The following is an 18,475-nucleotide window of genomic DNA, read 5'->3' as shown; positions in this document are numbered from 1 at the left end:
ACAGGCCATGCATGTGTATTGTGCTATTAGCCAGAGATACGTGTGGAGTCTCTCCACTAACCAGAAGTACTTCAAATTTATAGTCAAATGTGGGAAACAAGCATGTGCTCACTGTTCCCATTTCTAAAGCATGAGCATGCCCAGGACAGTGGAAGCTACTTTCTGGGTTTTGTCTGACAGTGTCTCACAGCGACAGCTGTAACGTGGACAGAGCTCCCCTGAGGACTAAAGAAAACACACTTTCTTGAAAAGACATTTTCTTCCTTAAAATCATGAAACTGCCTTTGAATGTAATAGCTACCAACCTGAGGTGGCATTTAACTATTAATCTAAACATAAAAAGTTTTATCAGCTGTCCATATATCAGGCAATTTTTCTATGAAATTCTACAAAATTAGAGGAGTACTCTAAGCAGCAGTCAAACATTATGTAAACATTTGAACTCTGCCCTCAACAACGTCCAGTTTTCAGACCGGAATGAAAGCAGGTTTCTGAGGATGTATGTGAACATCCCTTGGAAACTGAGAATTAGTTTTTCAAAATTGTTTAATCCTGGAAGGAAAATGAAGTGAAAGTGCCTGATTAACCAGGAGGTCATCTAAAGGCTGCTCAGCCTGCCAGGAAGTAATTTGTGTTATTTGTCTTCATCCAAACGGTTGTATAATTTCACCATATTTTTCTTTTTGTAACAAAGCACAACAAAGAGAAATCTGAGCAATCCTCATTAAAGTCTTTCTTATTTGTTTGTCATCCACTACTATTACTCAGAGCCAAAATCGACACCAAATTAAGTTTTGCTGTCTTCCATCATATTATATAAAAACCCCATCATTTTGTGGACACCAAATACTTCAAAATATACAAATACTTTAATACATACAAGTCTTCATAGTCCATTAAATATAATTAATTCCATGGTCTTTAAAATACTCAATCACTGCATTAACTGTAAGAAAAAGGTTTGCACTGGTATTTATATAGTATTGACTGGATCTGGCCCATGCAAAACCTTTCAGTATACTGCAGAGATTATACTGAAGAGCAGCAATTCTACTAGAATCCAGAGCATTTTGGTTTAGATCCAAATGAAGAAAAGATACTGTCAGAAGATTATGAAGGGAGAGTGATTAAAGCTGCAGGAGTCAGCAACAGTGTGGTGTAGCACATGCAGAGAGACTACACTGGCTTCCTATCTAGATGCACTTACTCCAAGTCCGGTGCATCCTGCTGTAGAATACTGAAATGCTCTGAGACAATGCAGCATCCCACGATACGTGTGCAACAGAAACAAGGAATTGTGATGCCACTTGACTGCGGCAACCAGTGCCTTCTTTTTACACTTGATTCCCCAGGAAGCTGACTTAGATGATAAGAAGATCTATTGCTTTTTGCTTTAAAGTGTTAAATCTATCTTTTCCTCTATCACCAGCTGGTATCAAACTTACCAAGTGGAGACAATCAGACTGGTTTAGCGGATATCCTGCAGCTGTGACTCTTCTCCTTCATGAACTGTTAACTCATACTGTCATACAGCAGGAATTCTATTTCTCAATGAAATATTCAGAGGAAAGATTTATAGCTTTGTATAAAGCAGTACAGAGCCCTCAAATGTACTTGAAAGAAAAATGCAAACCCAGCCTTCTGATGCTTTGGACCATGTGCATGGATTGTTCTGTAGTACAGTTCGTAGAAAGAGGCAATACATTAACACCAGCCCCACGATAAAGAGGTCCTAGTAATTGTGGGTAGAGGTTAACTTTGACATACCAAGATGGGAATTGATCAGTAATAAATAAATATATACATACGTGCGCGCACACACACCACACACATTATTTTAAATATATATAATATATATTGTGCATATATATAATGTATTGTATATGTATATATAATATATGTATTTTGTATAAAAAAGCTTCACATTCAAGTATAGATATGTATTAAAATGTTTGGAGAGGAGGACCTTTTGAAGTTAATCTTAAACAGAGAATCTATCGTAAACAGAATTCTTATTAAGATCATCAAGACGTGTTTTCCCTAATTTCAAAATGCGATCAGTTCAGACGGTTAGTGTTCCACTGATTACTGAGAAACACAACACAATGAAAAGTGAGAAAAAGGGAAAAAAAGTTATAATGGAAAGTTAGATATAGTGTCAAATACATCAATATATACATAAATCCTTTACTTAAGATATCCCATGCTTGGAGGGAACAAAAATGATTTTTTAAATTTGAATTCATAATATGGTGCCTCAGTTGTTGTGGGTTTTTTCTAATCAAATTATCATAGCCAAAGGAAAAAGAAATCTGAATGATTAGAAGAAGAAGGGTTGAAAATCAACCCTGATATGAAATATGGCTCATGCAGCCTCATTCTGCATCTAAAATATGAAATGTATCAGGAGTAGAGAGAATATTGGATGGAAATTTTGAACCTCGATTAGCCCTGGATTGATTCAATGTCTAAACAGATATTCTCTCTCTTGAAATCCCAGTGGCTTTCATCTTTAGATTGTTGAAATTATGATCACAAAATCAGCAAGGAAGTCACCCTGATTTTTTACAAAAACAGACAATGACAATACTGTGTATCTAACTCTGTAAATCTACAAGTCATTGGTTTTGCTTGACAATACAGTACAATTTCAGAACTGTAATCAGAGGTTTATGCAAAGAAGGCATGGCAAAATACAGCCACAGCCAATAGGATGATGCCATTGATATTCACAACATTTCTCCAAAGTGGCACTTCGCTTGTGTCAGTCAGTTTCTTCTTCAATGCTTCCTCTTCCTCCTTGCTGAGTTTGGGTCCTTTTTGTTGTTCTAAGCCACAGAACCAGTTGTACGCTTTCTTAAAGCATCCCGGTTCTTCTTCACTTTCCTCGTTAACTGGAAGGAATAACACACCGGTCATGAAATGTAAGCACGGACAACTGCATGCACTAGAAGATCTCTGTGACTGAGGGCATTCCTGTATTTAATGCAGTTGTTCTGATTTATGGTCATAGTTACATGGAAACATTTTAGTACAAGGCAGTACAACAATCAAGTTAATAAGTCCTCCTGGAAAAAGAGTGATTTTCTACATGCTGCAAGAGAGCCTTTTGCAGAAGACACTTGTGCCTTTTGCAGCCTAGAGACTTGGTCTGGTACTGGAGAAGCAAACCACACTGCAAAGCTTACACTCCTTTCTTTCAATACTTTCTACACTTTTAATTAGAAGACAAGTAAATGAATTTGAGGATATTTATGAAAAGGAACTTAGCAGCAGAACCAGAGACCCAGCAAAGAGAGCAGGTGCATTTGCCCAGATGAATGTCTGGCAAGTCGCTTTCATGGTGCCTTGCACCACATCAGTGCTCCTTCAATCCTGGCTACTACCCACTATTTCCAAGTGAATTCTTGTTGTTTCATTCCAAATGCTAGCCCACCAATGCATACCACCTCTGACCTAAGGCATCTCCATTGTTTTAGTCCTAGAACTGACACCTAGCTACCTAGAGAACAAGATTTTCTCCCTTCAAATCCATTTCACTTTGGATTTACACTGAGCTTGGCTTACTAGCCATTTAAATATGTGGGGTTTGAGGTTTGTTGTTGATGGGGAGGAACTGTGTCTTTGAATATCAAGCACGTTTCTTCAGCAATGAAATAGGGATACTCAAATATATTGATAAAGTCTATACATATTCAACAGTTACCTGATTCCGCATCTTTTTCATCAGCTTTGTCCTGCTCCTCATCTGCGTCAAGATCAATACGCTCTTCTTTGCTGTTCCGCAAAGACCAGCACAAGCGGTAAAGCTGCCATGAAACAAAATGAGTTTATAAATCTACAGCCTTACTACACAGAGACGAATCAGTCTGGCCAGCACATGAACAAGCTATAAGACTGTGGCACCCCAAATATCTTAAGTCAATTTTTAGTATTACTAGGAGTCACTGAAGATTTGTGACAGGTAAATGAAGACTATTTCCTTTGCTTTCTTACAAGGACTATATGATGTGTGTAGCTGAAATGTCAGGAGGTAATATACCAAGTGGCAGTGTTTAAAACTAGTGGTTTCAGAGTTCCATTTCTTGAGGAGCAGGACTGCAATAATACTCACATGTACATCGGGAATGGGTTTAGTCATGAAGGAGACTGACAGGATGACGATGGTGGAAACCCCAAAAAGAATCATTGCAAAGTAAAGGTAATGAATCCCACAGATGATGAATGGGCATTTGGAAGGGGTCACACAGCTGCCAGTTCCGTAGGCAAACTCTGCAATCATTCTACTGAGTCCAACTAGCAGCCCAACCATCAGGCCCCAGAAGGCACCCTGCAGACAAAGTGACAGAAGTTACCAAAATTAGTAATTTCAGGCATGAAAATAAGCTCTAAGCTCTGAATAGTTGCTGGAGAAAACATGGAGGTAGTTATGTGTTAGATTACATTGGCTTTGGCACATGGGTTTTAACCCAGCTGTACTTTCAGTGACCGTATTTACAGCTCAGTTTATTAATACTACTGAAAGGGGCAATGAGCAGCAGCTCAGAGACGGAATATGGAGAACACCTTATGCAGCTCATTTCTCAAAGTTCATCCATCTCCAGACAATGCTCTCCTTATACAGGACAGGCTCTAGCCACAGACTACGCATCCCACTACATATCTTTTTTATCTTTGAGGGCTAAATCCCTGACTGTTCTAGCCTGATGGAATCCGCTAGCAAGTGTGTGTCATTCCTCCTGAAATACGTGTCTGGCTTATTTTCTAATCACCTTGTTAGTAATTAGTTAAAAGTTAATTCTCAACACTTTTGCTGGATGTTTTGCTGCTAGGTTTAATATTACTCTAGCACAAAGTATAAAAGACACACAGCACAAAACTTTTGTGTCTGGGCACAAAACTGAAATATGGGAAATTCTGTTTAAACATAAATATATTTCCCTTTTACTGTAATGGTGATTGGAACAGGTTATCTAGACACATCATAGAGTCTCTATCCCTGGAGATATTCAAAACCCAACTGGACAGGACCTGAGCATCCTGCTTTTGTTAGCCCTACTTTGGGTAAGGGGGGATTGTGCTAGTCCAGAGGTGCCTTCCGATCTCAACCATTCCGGGAGTTTGTGAAGTCAGAAAATTAATGATAGTAATGCAAAGTTATAATTCCTGATTAAAGAATATGCTACATTTAATGCTGCATTTAAGAATAAAACAGTTTTAATTATCCAGTGGTCAAAGTCACAAAAATGTTTCGGAGTAGGACAAGACAGTTAATTCTATTTCTAGCAGAAAGAAGAATAATTCTGGGCAAGAAATGCTGATAAATCTTACAAGTAATTACAATATTGGAATTTATCTTATGCAAGGCTCCAATTATCAGAAGCTTTGATGTTTGTCTCCCCTATTTGCCCAAATTTAAATTGTGCAATGTACCCAAACCTCTGAGGATTATACTGAATCCTTACTCAGGTAAAATTCCTGCTAAAGTCAATGACAGATTTTCACAAAGGGCACAAAGATTTAATCCATTTGTGAGGTTTAGCCATACTGGGGTAGGAAACAGAACATCCCTTGTGTGTAAAACATGCTTTTCTTGGATATACACACACATAAGCACTGAACTGGTCTTGAGAGAAAATAGTGAGAAAACAGCTTAAGCTATGTTCAAAAACCTTCTCTCTCTAGGCTTTCTCATTGAACTTATCCTCCTTGGAGCAAACCTGAGCAACAGGCAGGTGCTGTTATTCCTAGTATCATAGAAAAGAAGCTGAATTCCTGGGTACTGAGTTTTCAGAATGCCTGAGACCCCAGTTACCATGACTGGCCTATGGTCCCATCAAAGCACATGACAGACCTCATGCCTTCTGAGTTACTTACAAAGGCTTAAGTACAATATTTCTCAGTTCACTGCTCTACAAGTCAAAATCAGTGATTCCCAGACTGGGTCCTAAAAGCAATGGGAAACAATGCATAAAACAACAGCATGTTTGTTTAAAAGAGTGTTGACAAAATATATAGTGGTCAAGAGGAAGGTGAAAGGTGATACCTTTCATAAAGCAGTTTGGTGGCCAATATCCTAAAAGATTACTTTCAAATATGCCCCCATAAATTATCCATTTTACATACTCTTGGCAAAGTGATAGATAACCTAAGTTTCAGAGCTATTCAGGAATTCCTAGGTGACTATTTATCAGATTAGCAAAAAACTTTTTCAAACTTATCTCTGAAATCTCAGGCCCTGCCGTACGGAAACACAGAGTACTGGGGTATGGAAACACAGAATCCCTGGGCTGTAGTAGGATCAAAATAAACAGGAAGAAGCTGCTAATAAAAGATGCCAAAATAAAAAAAGTTGTCCTAATGCCTAAAGGAACATGCAGCATACCTGTTTCCTAATTTGTACTTACCTGCTCATTGACTCGCTTGCAGAAGATGGCAAGCAGGAAGACAGCAGCAATGGGAGGTCCCAGGTAGCTGGTAATTGACTGAATATAATCAAAGAGCTGCCCACTTTGAGCTGACTGCACCACAGGAACCCAGGCAATGCTGACGCCAATTAAAACTAACATAAATGCCCTGTAAACATAGCCAGATATTCAGTTAGCCACCTGCTTAGAAGCACCTATCAGAAAGAAAAAAACAGCAATTAATCAATAATTGAAATGTTCATTTTGTATTCAACCAGCAAAGCAATGCTAATGGCCAATTACTATTGAACAAAGGAAATCCAAGTTGGATATTGTGTCTGTCAACTATCCATCGGCATACAGCTAAACATGCAAGCAAAATGTAGAAAATCACTTTTTTTCCTTTGTTTTTTGTAGAGAAAAATCAATAGCAGATCAACTAGAAGAACTAGTTCGTTGATGCTGTAGTATGGTGTAGCATAAAGCCTATGAAGATGTTCCAGGAAACATGAAATTGCTACTCTACCCTTATTTGGTTTAGTGGTGGACTTGGTAGTGTTAGGTTAATGGTTGGACTGGATGATCTTATCCAACCTGAACGATTCTATGGTTCCATATTTTAAAATAGTTCCCTTTGAATAGCAGTAGGAAGTGTTGAGAATTAGTTTAGCCACTTCATGCACCACTGTCAATTAAATTGGAAGCAAGGTCTTTTTTTTTCCCCGCTGAAGGAAAGGGCGCGGCGGGACAGGCTGCCTGGCCGCAGGAGATCACTGCTGCACTGCCCGCACGCTGCGGAGCGGGTTTCGGCCGGGCACGGAGCGCCGTGTTGGGAGGCTGTGGTCTGCAAGGCAGCTTGTGCTCGCTGTGTTGGCACGGCTGGGGAAGACTCAGCTGCGCTTACCTTCCAGCTAACATAAGCTCTTTCTCAGATGGTCGTGATCGAATTTTGGTGTAAATGTCCATAGTGAACAAGGTGCTAGCACTGTTAAAAATGGAAGTCAGGGAGCTCATAAGGGAGGCCAACATGACTGACAACATCAGACCCCGCAGACCTGAAATACAAAGAGAGGTGAACTGGGATGAGCGTTCAGTCAGGAGTAGCAGTACGTGGCACCATCCACAGTGCTTGTCTGACCCTTTCAAGTCAGCCAGCTATGAGCGTGTCTGGTGTATTTATGTGCTGACGCCTGCCTGATGTTCACTTGCAATGCAAGCAGCCTGATGTCTGCTGAGCTTTGGAAAAGCCATTTACAGCAGTGACAAGGCAACTCTTGAGCTTTTAGAACATAGGTACTTCTTTTGTGAATGCTGTCCAATTAAATGCTGAAATAATAAGAAAGAAATATTATGTAGACTTTCCCCAACAGTTATAAAAATAATTTCCTTTGTTTGCAGGTGAGTGCTCACTTGCTTGTGTATATCTGTAAACTAGTTGTTCAGAAAAAAAAAGGGTTCTTTTACTGTTTGAAAATCAGAGTAAGCCACTTTTCCAGATGGCATGATCTAGTCAACACAGTATGGAGAAGTACTGTAGTGTACTAATAACAGTATGTACAACAGTTATAATACAATGGGGAAGTACTAAAGATACCAGGGAAGTACCATGGTCTGTATAATATCATAATCTGTCTTTCTAGCCTTATGAACCAGCTCTGTGGTTTTCTGCAGAAATTTTTCTATGTATACATGGTCCTCTCCAGAGTGGTGCCTTATTCTGTCATTGAACAGGTGTCCTGTGGGACAGTGTGTACATAGAATATTTTCTCCTCCCACCTCAGCGGGCTTAGCAGGACTGCAGGCATATGCCTCCAACTCAGAAATCCTGGCAGAGACAGTCTTTTATTAATCATTGGCAAAGCAGGTTATTTTTTACCTTCACAGAAAGGGAGCTCAATTACCATTTCATCACCCAGTATTTGCCAGATGAGAGCTGACCTTGTCAATGTGTAGCCATTGTGCACCTACAGCTACAACTAACACAGACTACCCCTTTGATTAATAGTACATAGTTCTAGCAAGAATTTTTGAACTAAGTATGGGACTTGGGCTCCCTGTATCACCTGTTTTTACAGTCTGGCAGCCTCACCTTTCCTAAAACAAACAAACAAAAAATACAGACCGTGTCTTACCATCTGGCATAAGCTCCACTACCATTTTTGGATAAGCAATATTTGTACAGCCAACTGCGGTGCCACAGTACTGCTGGCAGACTTCAGGCACAACACAAGCCACCACGTCTGAGGAGAGGATAGGGAGACAGGGTTAGGCAAGGTCATATAGACAACAGATTGCTCCCAAATTGGAGACACAGGTTGCTCCCAAGTTGGGAGGCAGTCCTGAAGGGCAAAGGGGTCCATGAAGGCTGAGCATTCTCCAAGAAGGAAGTCTTAAAGGCACAGGAGTGAGCTGTCCCCATGTGTGGTAAGATGAACTGGCAGGGAAGACGACTGGTCTGGCTGAACAGGGAGCTTTTGCTGGGACTCAGGAAAAAAGGGAGAGTTTACCACCTTTGGAAGAAGGAGCAGGCAACTCAAGAACAGTACAAGGATCTCATTAGGTAATGCAGAAAGAGAATTAGAAAGGCAAAAGCCCAGCTAGAACTCAATCTGGATGCTGTTGTAAGTGATAATGAAAAATGTTTCTACCAATACATTAACAACAAAAAGAAAGCCAAGGAGAATCTCCATCATTTATCGGATGGAGGGGGGGAACATTGCCACCAAGGATGAGGAAAAGGCTGAGGTACTTAATGCCTTCTTTGCCTCAGTCTTTAATAGCCAGACCAGTCATCCCCAGGGCATTCAGCCCCCTGAGCTGGAAGACAGGGATGGGGAGCAGAATGGAGTCCCCATAATCCAGGAGAAAGCAGTTAACGACCTGCTACACCACCTGGACTATGGAGCCAGATGGGATCCACCTGACAGTACTGAGGGAGCTGGGAGAGGAGTTTGCCAAGACACTCTTCATCATCTATCAGCAGTCCTGGTTAACAGGGGAGGTCCCAGATGACTGGAGGCTTGCCGATGTGACACCCATCTACAAGAAGGGCCAGAAGTAGGACCCGGGGAACTACAGGCTTGTTAGCCTGACCTTGGTGCCAGGGAAGATTATGGAGCGGTTCATCTTGAGTACGCTCAACAGGCATGTGCAGGTCAACCAGGGGATCAGGCCCAGCCAACATGGGTTCATGAAAGGCAGGTTCTGCTTGACCAACCTGATCTCCTTCTATGACCTGGTGGCCTGCCTAGTGGATGAGGGAAAGTCTTTGGATGTCATCTACCTGGACTTTTTAGTAAAGCCTTTGACACCGTCTCCCACAGCATTCTCCTAGGGAAGCTGGAGGCTTATGGCTTGGACGGGCGTACCCTCTGCTGGGTAAAAAACTGTCTGGATGGCCAAACCCAGAGAGTTGTGGTAAATAGAGTTAAATCCAGTTGGTGACCGGTCACAAGAGGTGTTCCTCAGGGCTCTGTTTTGTTTAATATCTTTATCAACAATCTGGATGAGGGGATTGAGTGTGCCTTCAGTAAGTTTGCAGATGACACCAAACTGGGTGGGAGTGGCAATCTGCTCGAGGGTAGGATGGCCCTGCAGAGGGATCTGGACAGGCTGGACTGATGGGCCAAGGCCAACTGTATGAGGTTCAACAAGGCTCAGTGGCGGATCCTGCACTTCAGTCACAACAACCCCATGCAATGCTACAGGCTTGGGGAAGAGTGTGTAGAAAGCTGCCTGGCCAAAAAGGACCTGGGGGTGTTGGTCGACAGCTGGCTGAACATGAGCCCGCAGTGTGCCCAGGTGGCCAAGAAGGCCAACAGCATCCTGGCTTGTATCAGGAATAGTGTGGCCAGCAGCAGCAGGGAAGTGATCGTGCCCCTGTACTCGGCACTGGTGAGGCCACACCTGGAATATTGTGTCCAGTTTTAGGCCTTTCAGTACAAGAAAGATATTGAGGTGCTGGAGCATGTCCAGAGAAGGGCAACGAAGCTGGTGAAGAGCCTGGAGAACAAGTCTTATGAGGAGCGGCTGAGGGAACTGGGGTTGTTTAGCCTGGAGAAGAGGAGCCTGAGGGGAGACCTTATCGCTCTCTACAACTACCTGAAGGGAGGTTGTAGTGAGGTGGGTGTTGGTCTCTTCTCCCAAGTAACTAGCAATAGGACAAGAAGAAAAGGCCTCAAGTTGTGCCAGGGGAGGTTTAGATTGGATATTAGGAGAACTTTCTTCACGGAAAGAGTGGTCAAGCATTGGAACAGGCTGCCCAGAGAGATGGTGGAGTCATCATCCCTGGAGGTGTTCAAAAAACATGTAGACGTGGCACTTTGGGACATGGTTTAGTAGGCATGGTGGTGTTGGACTGATGATCTTAAAGGTCCTTTCCAACCTTAATGATTCCTAGTTTTACTTTCATTAAAAAACAATCCAGCCACCAAACCAGGAAACACAAAATTAATTATTACTCTACCCTTAATTGGTTTAGTGGTGGACTTGGTAGTGTTAGGTTAATGGTTGGACTGGATGATCTTAAAGGTCTTTTCCAACCTAAACGATTCTATGATTCTATGACTCTATGATTCAAATTAGTAGAGCTTCTAAAATTTGTCTCTGTGTTGAATCACTGGGTTGACATGCTTGATATCATCCTTGGTCTGCTGGCAGCAGGTGATTCTAAGCCTCTATCCTTCCTTTCCTCTCTAAAAGGATACTGAAAAGCGCTGCAGGTCAGGGGGGAAAAAAAAAAAAAAAAAAAAAATCAACATTGTCAGACCAGGACTGAACAACACAAGGAGAGCAAGTAGAAAAAGAAGCGGAGGAACACAAAGACGCCTCCTCCAACCTGAACATCTCACCTCTGCCTGCTGTTAAACACACTGATGGTTAGAGAGAAGGGAGATTGGCATTTCCCCCGCACTGCACTCAGGACTGTCCATGGCCCAAAATATTGCTGTCTGTGACAGAAGACCCTCTTCCTCTGACTGCCAGCAGGGTGTCAGTCCTGGACAGCATTTTCCACTCATTCAGCCAGTGGGGCTGTGTCCTGGTTTCAGCTGGGATAGAGTTAATTTTCTTCCTAGTAGCAGGCATAGTGCTGTGTTTTGGATTTAGTAGGAGAAGAATGTTGATAACACACTGATGTTTTTAGTTGTTGCTAAGTACTGCTTATGCTAGTCAAGGACTTTTCAGCTTCCCATGCTCTGCCAGGTGCATAAGAAACTGGGAGGGGGCACAGCCAGAAGAGTTGATTCAAACTGACCAAGGGCTATTCCATACCATATGACATCATGCTCAGTATAGAAACTGGGGGGGTTGGCCGGGGAGCAGCGATCGCTGCTCGGGAACTGTCTGGGTATCGGTCAGCGGGTGGTGAGCAATTGCATTGTGCATCACTTGCTTTGTATATTATTATTATTATTATTATTATTATTATCATTATCATTACTATTTTACTTTATTTCAATTATTAAACTGTTCTTATCTCAACCCAGAAGGTTTCTCACTCTTACTCCTCCGATCCTCTCCCCCATCCCACTGGGGCAGGGGGAGTGAGCGAGCAGCTGCGTGGTGCTTAGTTGCTGGCTGGGGCTAAACCACGACAGGCTGTAACAAACAGATAACTGGGGAGGAACACTGTGGAATTTCTCTCCCCTAAAATGGGCCGCAATAGCATTAGCAGAAACCTGGGATCAGGGAAAAGAGGAAGACCTGTGGCTTCTCACTCTGTAGTAAGTTTTTGTGCATACATGTGCCTGGACAATTTAGATGACAGGTATTTGGGAAGGGACAGAAAATAGGAAATTGAGAGAGATTGGCAGTGAAAGATAGGCAGTAAGAAGAAATATGCATTTCTGTATACATATGCATACCTGTATACAAAATTCGGCTGATCATTCCAGGCAGCACTATGATAAACATGGGCAAGAGTTTCAGGTATCCACACATGATACAACCAGCCTTCACATGGGACATGTTCTTGCCAGAGAGACATCTTTGGACAATAACCTGTCAAGGAGACATGGCATACATGCATGACTCGACCAAGAACAGCATTTCCTTGACCACACCATACCAAGTTCCAGATGCAAGGTACTTCTTAACCTCTGTGACAGTGAAAAAGTCTAATTACCATTTCTGTCCCTAGGAAAAATAAAAACTACATGCAAATCAAAGGATATATTTGAAATACTTAAAGGAAAATATAATTTATCCAGTGTATGTTTAAGAGGTAAGACTTTTTCTCACCAGGTGTTCTTAAAGCAGATAGACTAAAAAGCCAAAAAGGAGTAAAAATATTTACCTGAGCAACAGATACAGTTACACTGGGTTTTTTGTTCATTTTTTTACAAATTGTGAAGATTATCTTTCTCACAATTCAGAATGCAGATAGATCACTTGCTAGAGATTGGACACATTCACGTGTCGCAGTTGCAGGAGAACGCTTCTACTCATGTCAGTGTGATCTCTCGGGAAACTGGATGGTAGGTTTTAGGGAGAAGAAAGGAGGATTGGGGAAGAGTCTCCAGACTGAAAGACCTGACATATAACAAACATCCTCCCAAGACTGTGCATGCAAAGATGAAAGCCACACAAATAGGAGACAAACTAGTATTACTGAATGGGGAATCATTTCTAGACCCAGTCTAACAATGATCATTTGATGCGTGTTTTCCTAAGTAAACACATGGTCACACACAAAAAATCAGAAAGGAATTATACACAGTGTCTTCTGAGCACAGTGTACAAGAAGAATTGAAAGAACACCCATTCCATTTTCTCACATGTTGGAGCGGTTTAGAAACCAGAAACTGAAAAGTCACTGACCGGTCTTGAAATAATTGCCATTTCTGTGACCCAGCTTTGAGTTACAGTGGGGGAAGAGTCCCCCTAGAGCACACTAGCCTGCAGAGTTTTGCGTCCAGCATTTCCAAGGCATATGGCTTCCACATTACCTGATCCGTGCACCAGTACCACAAAGCAAGGATGCTCAAACCAAAGACGAGCCCTGGCCATGGCAGATCCCCAGTGACGGCATCTCGGAAGATATGAAAGGCATCCTTCCGAGGAGTGTAGCATTCTTCATTGATCGTAATATTCCCATAAGATATATTGGATGGAATTGCTTCCATGTACTTCTTCATGAAGGTATCATACCCTCCTACTTTAGAAAATGCTGAAAAATAGAAAGTAAAAGTAGCATTAAAGTATTTAATACTGAAATCTCTAATAGAGTTAGAGAATGTGAGGAGAAAAACCTCCATAATATGGATGTAAAAACCCCCTAGCCAGTATGTATCAGTATTCTCAGAAAACAGTAAACAGTGTTTTGTAAGTATTCACACAATCTAAGTACCAAAGTGACCTTTCTTTTTATGTTTCTGAATAGATCGCAAACGTTGGTTTTGACTCCACTGTCTCAACATCTCTTATACATGCCTTGCCAAGAAGTGAAATGAAGATACCTATTTCCACACACTGCTGAGCTAAGGAGAACCTAAGGCAGGGTCTTACCAGGTTAGGTCAGTCTGAAGTTATTTCTGTTGTAAAAATGGTGAAATAATTTAATTTCAGTGAAAGAGCTAGCTAGAGGAAAACCAAGTGCTGAGTAACTAGAAGGATAAGGAAAGGACACTACAAATTCACGGAATCTTACCACTACTTCTTTCTTTCTTATGATCCCTTCCTATTAATTCTATTAAACAGCATGATTTCTGTTTTAAAATGCATATGGTCTTCTGGACACACACATTGTCCTATTCATAAACATTCAGTTCATACCTTTTATCCAGCTGGCAATATAATGACATCCATAGATCAACTACAAGGCTTACTTAAAATGTTAATATGTTTGGGTTGTTTTAACACAAGCTAGCAGCTAGAAACAAGGAAAAAACAAGCAATGTGACCAACAGCTCTTCACTTTGAATCAAAAATTTTCATGCATTAGTATCTGAATATCTATGAAATTATAATCTTCTTAAAACAAGGTACTCTCTGAACTTCTCAAGAGTATCATCATCACCTGCAAACAACTCTGCTTTTACCTCATTAGCCATCACAAGTGCTGTTCTGTCATGGGATGCTATATACTACCTGACACATTCACCTGTGCTTTGGAGATGGAGTGGTCTCGGTGACTAAAGGGCTTGGCAATATGCTTGGTTTTTGGCAACACGCCTATTTTCTTCCCTGTTAAATAGGTATATGAACTGAAATCTGCTGGTTAAGGTAACAAAGTTCCACAATGCAGGATCCATTTCCATAGCCACTGTGGGATTTGTGGTTGAATATTCCAGTTTAATTAATCTGATTTACTTACCAAATCCCATGAGAATAAAGGATCCCACTACCATGATAAATGTTTGTAAGGTGTCTGTGTAAATCACAGCTGCAAGGCCACCTAATGGCAAAGAAAAGTCAAGACAAATAATTAGCCCCTGTGCAAATGCCTCAGTGGAAATCCTTTTTTCTAAACTTTTCTCACCACCTCTCTCTTTCAAACAAAGACCACTATAAATAACTCCCATTCAGGTTTTCATTTCTCCCCTCTTATCCCCCTCACCTCTTCTCTTTTTTCTGGCTCCCCTAACTTCATTGATTTTTCAGACTGCTCTGCAAACTCACCTGTGATGGTGTAAAGAGCAGTAATAACAAGCAGGATAATTATAGCCAAATAAAGATTCAGCCCTATGGCCAGCTGTATAAATACAGCTCCAGAGAATATGTCTGCCTATAAAAGAAAAACATGGTAGATTAAACAATGTTTAAATTCATGATGATGGCATACTACAAATTCATGATAAGAGTACTGAAATACACAACTCTGCCCCTTATAGTACTGCACCACCACCCCACCCCCCCAAAAAAAAAAAAAAAAAAAACCACAAAAAAACCCAACAAACCAAACAGAAAATAGAGGCCATTTTAGTACAAATGCCAGTCTCCTCTGAGTGCTGTGGTGCTTTCAGTACAAGAGTTGTAACACTTCTCAGAGAACTTCCAGGTCTTTTTCGATGGATCATTTTAGCTAGACATAGACACAGAGTCACCTCACTACTCTGTACTTACATACTGAGAGACAGCTTAATAACAAATTACTTAAAGCTCAGGTCACAGTTGCTGCTATGTGCAGGCATGGACTCTGTGACACCACCAAGACATGGCATGGTTCTCTTCATTTAATGCTACTCTATAAGTCTCTTATTTTTTCTTTACTGCTTGCAAACATGTGGTATCACTAGTCTTGCTGGCTCAGGACAACTGGTGATTAAAGGCAAACATATTATCTCTATTTTTAAGTTCATGTCAGAATAATTGACGTCAGCTGGCTGACAGAAGAGCACTTTAGCTCTTTCATAAGAAAGGAATTGTTCAGATTTCAGAGTAACACTCTGGGATTTTAATCACATTAAATCAGTTCCTGATTTAGAGATAATTTGCATCTATGTTATTTATCCAAGTTTGCAATCAGAATAATCTACCCCCGTGTACTTGTAGTATGTTACTGTAAATTATGCTTTCATTAGAGGTTTGTATCTGTACCTATCCTTGCTCCTGAGCATCCAGTTCATGGGCTCATCTCCAATCCCACCTGCATGCCTCCTTTCTGTATACCACACCACCTACACAAGGGCTCTATACATGGAGTCCTACCCTCATTTAACATTACAAGTCCTAGTGGTGTGGAACAAGCTCAGGAGCTGCAAAATGCTGCAGGAACCGCCCATATGCAGGTCTGAGAAACAAAGCTAAACAGAATTATATGTGCCCTGGGGTAAAGCCTGCACACACAATTACTGCAGGGCAGCTGCAAGGTGGCAGCTTGCTGGAGGAGCGGGAGGTTCCACAGGCCTGGCTGTGGTAGAACCAGAGCCTGTGATCACAGGACAGGCATTTGCACCACTTTTGTCCACGGTTAGGCTAAGGTAAGGCAGGGCAAATATACTAATAAGCAGTTACGCAGTCTGGCTAGCTGGGAGTTGCCAGATGAAGAAACCCTCTTCATTCCAGAGACACTGAAACTGAGACTGCAGGGTATGATCTCACCCTTAGTTCGCTCTGAAGAATGAGGAACAAGTGTGGACCTCTGCAGCAAGAGGTCCTCCAGTTGTACTGCCCTGATGTGCAGAAGAGAACTGTGAAGCAGAGTGGGGGTCACCACAGAGGCCCTGCTCCCAAAACTCTGCCTCTGGAGCAGCTTGAGATTATTTGATATCTTATAGGTTTTAGTTTGGAACTGGGAACCAGGACATTTAGCTTTTAACCCCAGTGGCTGTTAGACTGTATCCTTTGTCCCTTCTCTCTATGGAATATTTTTTTCCTATCTTTTCACACCACTGACCAGCTTATGTCCCAGTTCTTTCATTGTTCTTGGCTTTAGTTTAGCCTACATAGCATTAAATATTAATGGTCCTAAAGTGACCCGCAGAAAGAAATGTATAGTTTATTATTTACCGTCCTGAGCAATATATCAGCTTCTTCAAATTGCTGAGTTACCTTCCAACTTCACTGCTCCTCCCTCCCAATTAGATTATTTCCTTCCAATATTTCCTTGTTTCTCCATTAATACTCTTTTAGGGACACTATTTAATCCTTATCTTATCGTTGATTAGAGTAAATCTTTCCTTTATATGGCAAGCTATCTCTCAAAAGCCATCCACAGACCATGCAGGAACTGGCAGAACACATGACACTTGAGTGAATCCAGCTGCACTGTTAATGTGGGAGTCGTCAGGGTGGTGGCACATACTCTTTACCCCCTACACCATGCAGTCCTAAGAGGAGGTTATCCTTCTACCTTCTCTTCCCCCCTTAAGTCTATACCCATACATTTACTACTGACATTATGCACAATGAACATAAAGAAAATGCTGTCACACATGTAGAAATTCCGGTTTCCAATTTCTGATTTCTTCAAAAGCATTCAGGTCTTCATTCCCTTTTGTCTTGTCATAATTTATTCAATTACTCTCCATGAAGATTTTATTTTTACTAGGCCATTTTCTTTGGCGTAATGACCAGTATCAGCAACACTAGTGGCTAGCAAGCCCCTGAAAGCTGCTATGGACATTACTCACAAAGCACGGCATGCTGTGCAAAGGGAATCTGATCATCACATGGTGGGGGGCACTGTGCCAGAAAGAGCACACCAGGATTTACATGACCTGATGTAGTATATTGTTCATTGGAAAGTACTGTAATAATTATATTAGTAAGAACATTAGATGGTATTTTAACTCATCAAGGAAGCAGCATATGAAATAACTGCCCTAGAAATGAGATGCCACTCTTCTACAAGGATAAGCAGCAGTACGTGTCACTGCCAGTCAAACTGATAGGTGTGACTGCCCATGAAGGGCAGGGCAGAAACCAATCCTTCTACATCAAGTCTCAATAAGCCCCAAAGATCACAAGGAAGTGTTTGCAAAGGCAGCAGTCAAGGAAGTAAAATGCAAATCTCCAAGATGGCTATGGCACGGATTGTCAACACACAGATATGTCTGGATATACAATGTGCCTCTGGGAAGAGAGACCTGTGCTAGCATCACATAGCATGCATATCTCTACACAGCACAAAGAAAGTAGCTACGGTCCAGGATGGAACAACCCTTCTCTTTCTGCTTCTGGAGCTGGTTCATCTGGAGACAATTTGGGCATGGTGTTGCATAGCATGGTATAGAAAAACCTATTCTGACATCTTCTGACAGCAACCTAAAACCTCCAAGGACTTTGACTGTTCTGCCTATTCTGAATAAGATATGGCAGGTAAATCAGACCTGGGCAAATCCTGCCCTACTGAATATAGTGACATAAGACAATAATGCAGAAGACATGTTTGTATACCACAGAAATCTGAGCCACATTTTTACATGGGACAGACACTGTCAGAGTTGTTCTGGGCACATGGAGGAAACAAGAGAAATGGTTAGAGGAACTTGTGCACCACATTTTTCCCCTGCATGGCACAGAGACCCAGCTCCATGGCAATTCCCCACACACATCTAGAATAATTGGATTAATGGGAAGCTGGGATGGGCCACCGGTAGAATGGGGCCCAAGTAATCTGCTGCTGT

At 41.6% G+C, this 18,475-nt stretch overlaps 1 protein-coding gene across 3 annotated transcripts in view; it reads right to left on the bottom strand.

Moving 5' to 3' along the window:
- Window positions 1-2,670: 2,670 nt before the first annotated feature.
- The window catches only part of LOC104026587 (sodium/glucose cotransporter 1), a 30,801-nt gene continuing 14,996 nt past the window's right edge, over window positions 2,671-18,475 (bottom strand). The window contains exons 6-15 of one of the 3 annotated variants that reach the window (XM_075718097.1): window positions 15,027-15,132; window positions 14,722-14,802; window positions 13,355-13,575; window positions 12,272-12,407; window positions 8,540-8,647; window positions 7,312-7,462; window positions 6,408-6,576; window positions 4,115-4,330; window positions 3,707-3,809; window positions 2,671-2,894 (exon numbers count right to left, since the gene is read on the bottom strand). In XM_075718097.1, coding sequence (XP_075574212.1) covers window positions 2,671-2,894; window positions 3,707-3,809; window positions 4,115-4,330; window positions 6,408-6,576; window positions 7,312-7,462; window positions 8,540-8,647; window positions 12,272-12,407; window positions 13,355-13,575; window positions 14,722-14,802; window positions 15,027-15,132 — 1,515 coding nt within the window. The remainder of the gene's footprint in view (window positions 2,895-3,706; window positions 3,810-4,114; window positions 4,331-6,407; window positions 6,577-7,311; window positions 7,463-8,539; window positions 8,648-12,271; window positions 12,408-13,354; window positions 13,576-14,721; window positions 14,803-15,026; window positions 15,133-18,475) is intronic. The other 2 variants (XM_075718099.1, XM_075718098.1) reach the window with 2 other exon arrangements.

This window comes from Pelecanus crispus, chromosome 11 (genome assembly GCF_030463565.1).
Source record: "Pelecanus crispus isolate bPelCri1 chromosome 11, bPelCri1.pri, whole genome shotgun sequence".
Taxonomy (NCBI): domain Eukaryota; kingdom Metazoa; phylum Chordata; class Aves; order Pelecaniformes; family Pelecanidae; genus Pelecanus; species Pelecanus crispus.
Note: the sequence above shows the minus strand (reverse complement) of the source record. Positions and strands in the feature narration are given on the sequence as shown.